The sequence below is a fragment of the Dipodomys ordii genome, unplaced genomic scaffold (assembly GCF_000151885.1).
Source record: "Dipodomys ordii isolate 6190 unplaced genomic scaffold, Dord_2.0 Scaffold62, whole genome shotgun sequence".
NCBI classification, from domain to species: domain Eukaryota; kingdom Metazoa; phylum Chordata; class Mammalia; order Rodentia; family Heteromyidae; genus Dipodomys; species Dipodomys ordii.
The window spans coordinates 8,732,352-8,739,732 of NW_012267278.1; the positions used below are offsets into that span (position 1 = coordinate 8,732,352).

The 7,381-nt window shown below is 40.1% G+C and overlaps 1 protein-coding gene across 1 annotated transcript in view; it reads left to right on the forward strand.

Moving 5' to 3' along the window:
• The first annotated feature begins 754 nt into the window (after positions 1–754).
• Ccnc (cyclin C) overlaps positions 755–7,381 on the forward strand; it is a 26,166-nt gene continuing 19,539 nt past the window's right edge. The window contains 4 exon segments of the mRNA XM_013022425.1: positions 755–836; positions 838–914; positions 5,521–5,627; positions 6,833–6,996. Coding sequence (XP_012877879.1) covers positions 822–836; positions 838–914; positions 5,521–5,627; positions 6,833–6,996 — 363 coding nt within the window. The 5' untranslated portion in view covers positions 755–821.

The following is a 7,381-nucleotide window of genomic DNA, read 5'->3' on the forward strand; positions in this document are numbered from 1 at the left end:
CTGTGGCTCAAGTGGTAGAGCGCTAGCCTTGAGCTGAAGAGCTCAGGGACAGCGCCCAGGCCCAGAGTTCAGGCTCCCCCCCCCCAAAAAAAAAAAGATCGATCAAGATGCACTGTATTGACAGATTGACATGCTGAATTGTAATCCTTTGTAGAATGACTTGAAGATTATATATACAAATATATCCGCACAGATACACATATAATACATATATGTGCGTATACACATGTATATCTGCATACACACATTGTATACATATGTGTACATGTCTGTGTATACCTATACACCTATACACATAGGTATCTATCTATCTATAGCTATATCTATAATAGATGAGTGGTTCTCTACCACACTAAATTCCATGAAGAACGTGTTGGGCTCGATGTCACAAGGAACTTTCAAAATCATCTTGAGTTGAGGGATGCTGGATCCTGAGGCCGAAATCGTGGTGATCTCTGGAGCCTGGGAGGTGAAATCAGAGCACCGAGCCACAGCGAGAGAAGCGTGGCGGGAACTTCGGGGGGTGGGGGGGGAAACCCAGCCGGCAGGTCATCTCGCGAGACTTGCCGCCGAGCCGCTGAGCCCCGGCGAGAGCTAGTTCCGGTCTCCAGTGTCAGCACGTCGATCCGCAGCCTCCTCGCCCGCCGCTTCCATGGCTACTGTGGGGCGGGCCGGAACTTTTGTACGTAGGAACGGCTTTGCACGGTGGAGCTTGCCGGGGAAGGGGAGGAGCACAGGGTGCCCTCCTCTTCCTGTCGCGGCCCCGAAGCGAAGCGGAGCGCCTCGGATCCCGGAGCGCGGTCCCCAGACCGGCCGCGTCTATGGTCGCTCCGCGGAACGCTTCGCCGGCTGGTGCTGTTTCATCAGGGAGGGCTGTATTCCATGGCAGGGAACTTTTGGCAGAGCTCCCATTAGTAAGTGACCTTTCCGGTTTGCATCCGAGGCCGGTTCGCGATGGAGAGCCGATAGGGGTGGTGAGCTGGGGCCTGCGGCTCCCCCGGGCCTGGATCCATGTCCCCCCCGTCTTGTAACAAAACCGGAAGCGACCTGTGATGGCGAAGGGGGGGGCGGTGAAGAGGGGGCGACTTCCTCTCCCCAGCAGGGTTTTGGCGGGTGATTTGGTGGGGGAGAGGGATCAGGGAAGGGAGGGACTCAAGTCTGCAGGAAAGGAGGTGAATTTGGGGGTTCCAGGGTTGTCTGGGTTTGTGGGGGGAGATGCTGTGAGGACTGGCGCGGGAGGCCTGACTCCGGAGAGGGCTGGGAGGTGGCGGGTTTAGGACAGGTTTATGGATGGCTTTTGGCCCGGATGTGATCAGAGAAACGACCTTGCTGATCCTTGCTTTTGTATTTTCTATGTTGAGTAGTTTTCATCACCCAAGGAATGTGTCAAGCGTGTTTGTTTCCTGACTCTGCTTCATTAATGTCTAGTTGGGATTTTAGGTTGATAAAGTATAGGTCTTGTACCCTCAAGATTTTATCCATTCATTAGCTTGTAGCTGATAGTTTTTTTTTTTTTAAGCTCTATTTTCGCTGGGCGCCGTTGATTCAGGCTATGGCTAGCTATTACTCAGGAGGCGGAGGTCTTGAGGATCTAACCTAGCTTGAGTCTGTGAGGCCTATCTCCAGTTAAGCTACCAAGAAGCCGAAAGTGGACATGTGGCTCAAGGAGTAAAGCGCCAGCCTTGAGCAAAAGAGCTAAGAGATAGCATTCAGACCGGAATTGAAGCCCTAGGACTAGCACAAAAGACAAAACAAAAAAAAATGTATTTTCTAGGATAGAATGATGCAAGAGATGATCCCATCAGGATACATTGTACTTACAAACTGGCATGTTGAATGGCAACCTCTTAAAGATAATAAAAATGTAATTTAAAAAAAGAAGGGTATTGCATAAGTAAAGGAAAAAGAAGTGTATTTGCTGGATTGCCACAATTCACTAGTAAATTTTAGTTTCTGTCTGACCAACTGGAATAATAAAAAAAAGTACATTTGTTTAAGCAGGAAGTAAGCTATGTGATGGGGGCTGGTTAAACATTGATTTAGTTTTCCATTGTTTAGTTGAAAGATGAACAGGACTTGTTAAAGAAGATATCTAAATATTAATCATTTTTAGTGATCATTGATAATTGTAAAATTTTCTGGATACATATAGGATCAGTTCCTGTTGTTCAATTACTTTTTAGTCCTTTCCATGAGAAATAAAGAAACATTGGACTTGTAAGCCAGTTTCTAAAGATGGTGAATTTCTCCCATGAGAAATGGTTTCAGACTGGGAATGTGGCCTAGTGGTAGAGTGCTTGCCTAGCATGCATGATACCTTGGCTTTGATTCCTCAGTATCACATAAACTGAAAAAGCCAGAAGTGGTGCTGTGGCTCAAGTGGTAGAGTGCTAAGCCTTGAGCAAATGAAGCTCAGGAACAGTTTCTTCTACCTGAGTTCCAGCCCTAGGACTGGCGAAAGAAAGAAAAAAAAAGAAAGAAAGAGAAAGAAGGGAGAAGGGAAGGGAAGGGAGGAAGGAAATAAATAGTTTCAGGGAGATGGAATCCTTTGGGAACTTTAATACTAATCATACCATGTTGCTTGGGGAAAATTGAAATGGAAAAAAGATGAAGTGGAAATAAGGTGCTCCCTAACATAAAAAACATACAGCCTTTAAAACGTTAGGAAATTTAGGGTGTCTTTTCATGTGTTTCTGATGTTAGTGGAATTGATAGACTGAGGTATTTTTTAAAAGGCAAAATTAGCTGGGTATCAGTGGCTCACCTCAGTAATCCTATCTGTTCTGAAGGCAGAGATAGGGAGGTTAGAGCCTGGGAGAAAAGTTCTTCAGACTCTTACCTCCAATTAACCAGTAAAAATAAAAAGTTCTAGACTAGAGGGGTACCTCTTGTGGTAGACCACCAGTTATGAGTTATGGTAACTGTACATACACACAAAGACAAGTTATCAGTATGTAGAGATAAAAGTAGTTAGATGAGAATCATTAAATGCTTTCTTTTTAAGTGGATAAGAGGACATCAAATATTAAAGAATAAAATTAAGAGATGAATAAGATGAATATGAAGAAAGCCATAAAACTCCATGGTGGAACCTATTTTAATAAATGAACTTTGATTTTAGTATTGCAAGATGACCTCCCTTTTTTTCCCTTTTTTTTTGGGGGGGTACAATAATTCTGTACATCAAATCTAAGAAAAATTGTGATACAATGGTAATGTATAGCAGTAGAAAGTTTCTGAAGAATAGTAGCATGGATTTATTTTCTGTATTTTAATTTCTTAATGTTTTATGTTGTAAGGGCATAGAACAGGGAAAATAAATTGAAAACAGGACATTATAAATTATAAATCAGTACGTCAGTGACATTTAGCTGAATCTTATCTTTACATCTATACCAAAATAAACTCCATATTAGCAGCTAAAAGAAAATAATCTAAGGATATTGAGAAATTTGGGTGAAGTTTTAGAAATTATTTTAAACAAGAGAAGGCCTTTCAGTATATAACAAAGTAAATGATGGTCCATTTAAAGAAAAAATTAAAAGTATCAAGAAATATGTAAGTTTGAAGATGGGGAGGAGGGCTTGAATTCAAAGCCTGGGCTCTGTCTCTGAGCCTCTCTGTGCTCAAGGCTAGCATTCTACCACTTGAGCCACATTGCCACTTCCAGCTTTTTCTGTTTATGTGGTACTGAGGAATCAAACCCAGGGCTTCTTGCATGCTATGCATGTACCATTGAACCATTAAGCCACACTCCCAGCCCTTGCAGAAATTTTTACAGCTTATTTTATAAATGATTCCTCCACACTATACTAATTTGACATCAAAAGAAGCTGTTAATTTGAAAAAAAATGACAACTTTACTAGAAAATGGTCATATTAGAATTAATAGATAAATTAAGTGTATTTGGCCAATGAAGGCATAATGAGATCTTTAGTGAGAAACACTAAGTTGCTTTACCTTGCCTTTAAGCTTTTGTTATTAGATTTTTGTTTGTTTGTTTGTTTTTGTAATACTGGTAATGAAGCTCAGGGCCTTGTGCATCCTAGGTAGCACTCTATCACTGAATTATATCCTTGCCCTTTTCTGCTTTATTTTGAGGCAGGACCAGACTCATGATCTTCTTGCCTCAATCCCCCAAGTAGTTGCATTATACACATGACTTACCTCTAACTTTTGAAGTATGTGAAAAATTAGCAGTAACTCATAGGATTGATTTTTTTTTTTAATACAAGGTCTTATTATGTTGCCTAAGCTGGCCTCAGACTTGCTGTGCAGTCAAACAAGGCTGGTTTTGAATATGTGATTTCAGTTGTGGGGATTATGAATGTGTCTGTTGATCATCCAGAGTATCAGCCATATTGTTTAGAGAACTTTTTTGTTTTATCTTCTTTACTTTTATCTTATGTGATAGGGATCAAACTCAGCCCTAACATGCCTAGCAAATGCTGTACTACTGAACTACATTCTTAGTCATTTTTCATTTTGTTTTGGGACATAGTCTGTAGTTCTGGCTAGCTTCCATTTATGATCTCCTTCCGTCTCCCTAGTAGCTGAGATTACAGGCACATACCACCAAGCCTTGCTTACCTTTAAGGGAAGCCTTAGAACATATAAACTGTTAGTATGAATGGAAACTGTTGTAATTTGTTTTGGAGAGCAAGCTGACAATATGTATCAAAGATGCCAGCAAAACAGATCTATTTATCAGTTCTAAGAAATTGTATCCAATATATTACTAATCAAATATGCAGAAATAGTTAATTTTTATGTCTGCCAAGAATTGGATAATTCACTCTTAACTGTTGTGTAGCAGTTTAAAAGGATACCAAATAACAAATTCATTGTTTAAAATACTTCCTATATGTACTGAGCGACTTAGATTTCAGAATAGTATCTTGTGAGTCATTTAAATTTTATTTCATATCTCTGCTCAAAAGAAGTTCACTTGTCTAGGACTATGAGTGTAATAAAGTCTGAAGTAGCTTTTAACATGATTAAAATTTGTAAAGCAAGGAAATTAAATATCTTAGGTACCATAAAATGATGCCTAATAATTCCATTGTTATTTAATGTATCACTAACACAGAGTAAGCATGCTACTAAATAAAATACTAAGATGTCACTGTTGCTGGGTATTAGAAAGAGAGAATTACAGAGGAGAGGGGCGAGGTTAGACTGGAATAGTTTTCAGGGCCATACTTGCTTTATTGGTGAGATAATTCTCATTAATAATCCACATTTCAAGAAGTGAGAGAAATAATTGTGTTTTTTTTTGTTTTGTTTTGCTTTTTTGTTGTGGTGATGGTGCTAAAAATCTAATCCAGGCCAGGATCTTGCATATGCTAGGCAAGTGCTCTGCCATTCAGCTATATTCCCAGCTTTATGCCCAATATTGGCTTTTATGGTTACTTCTTAAACCTATGCATTTTGGAATAGGAACTGCTTGTTAAGTGTTAGTGTGTTTTCTGCAACTTCGTTCGTTTTCTATAACATAACTTTACATATTTATTTTTTAGTTTGCAATGGATTTTGGATAAACAAGATCTATTGAAGGAGCGCCAAAAGGACTTAAAATTTCTCTCCGAAGAAGAGTATTGGAAGTTACAAATATTTTTTACAAATGGTAAACTATTTTTTGTTGCTGTTGGTTGAAGTGGTATATAATTGGCTCCCTTCTTAGTGTTTTTATATGGTTACTTTTGATAAACTGTTGCATATTCATCTATCATGTTAGCACTCTGGTTAATCTAAATAAAGCTGTTTTGAATTTTACATATCAAAGATAATTTGATAGTGATGACTAATCTTACTGAGTCTTTATAATGCAACTCAGTTTAAAGTTGGCTAAAAAAAATACTCTGAGGATAAGTGATTCATTGAAATTGACATCCTGTAGTTGCTATTTTTACCTTAGAATTGTCCTACTATGGGAAAGGGATTTGGCCAGAAACCTTTAGTCTGCCATGGGATTTGTCATATGATTTTTCTAACCTTAGTTACTCTTCTGCAAACTTAACTGTTTTTGAGGGCGCATTATGGATTTTTGTCTTTAGGGCGCTGGTAGCTCACACCTGTAATCCTAGCTATTCAGGAGGCTGAGATTTGAGGATCGCTGTTCAAAGCCAGCCTGGGCAGGAAACTCCGTGAAACTATTTTTTTTTTTTTTTTGGTTGGTCATGGGGCTTGAACTCTGGGCCTGGTCGCTGTTCCTCAGCTCTTCAGCTCAAGGCTAGCGCTCTACCACTTGAGCCACAGCGCCACTTCCGGCTGTGGTGCTGAGGAATCGAACCCAGGGCCTCATGCATGCAAGGCAGGCACTCTACCACTGAGCCACCTTCCCAGCCCCCGTGAAACTCTTATCTCCAATAAACCACTAGAAAACTGGAAGTGGCGCTATGGCTGAAGTGGTAGAGCGCTTGCCTTGAGCTAAAGAGCACAGGGACAGCACCCAAGCCCAGAGTTCAAGTTCCAGGACCAACCAAAAAAATAAATAAAGTTATAGCTATACTCAGGAGGATATCTAATGTTTTCTTTTTATATTATAAAATGAAAATCATTACAATATTGGATGATAGAGGGGACTATCATGCAACTTCATTACTAAAAGAGTAACTTTTGGGGGGGAGCACTTTCTCTTTTCTGTTTATCTGTACTAGTTTTGCAAATCCTAGTAATAAAGTACTACGAGTTAGAGTTTTATAGCAAGTTTGTCCCATTGTTAAAAATGAATATAGTCATGTTTTAAACTTGGAGAAGTTATTGTTGAAAGTTAACATTATAGTCATGATGCCAATTGATTTATTTAAAACTCTATCATTTTCCTTTTAGTTATCCAAGCATTAGGTGAACATCTTAAATTAAGACAACAAGTTATTGCTACTGCTACAGTTTATTTCAAGAGATTCTATGCCAGGTAAGGCTATTTTATTTTTGGGGACTATGTTATAGCTATTTTAAATATTTTTCTTTCTTTTTTTTTTTTTTTTGCTTTGGTCAGTTGTGTGATTTGAACTCTGGCCCTGGGCACTGTCATTGAGCTCTTCAGCTCATGGTTAGCACTGTACCACTTGGAGCCACAGCACACTTCTGTTTTCTTGTGGTTAATTTATATAATTTCCTTCCTGGGCTGGTTTTGAACTGTGATCCTCAGATCTCAGCCTCCTGAGTAGCTAGGATTACAGGTGTGAGCCACAGGCACCTGGCTGAAATGTTTTTCATTCCTTCTTTGCTTCCTTGCTTCCTTCTTCCTTCCCTCCCTCCCCCCTCTTTCTTTCTCTTTCTTCCTTTCCCTCCCTTCCCTCCCTTCCCTCCCTCCCTGCTTCCCTCCCTCCCTGCCTCCCTCCCTCCCTCCCTCCCTTCCTTCCTTCCTTCCTCCTT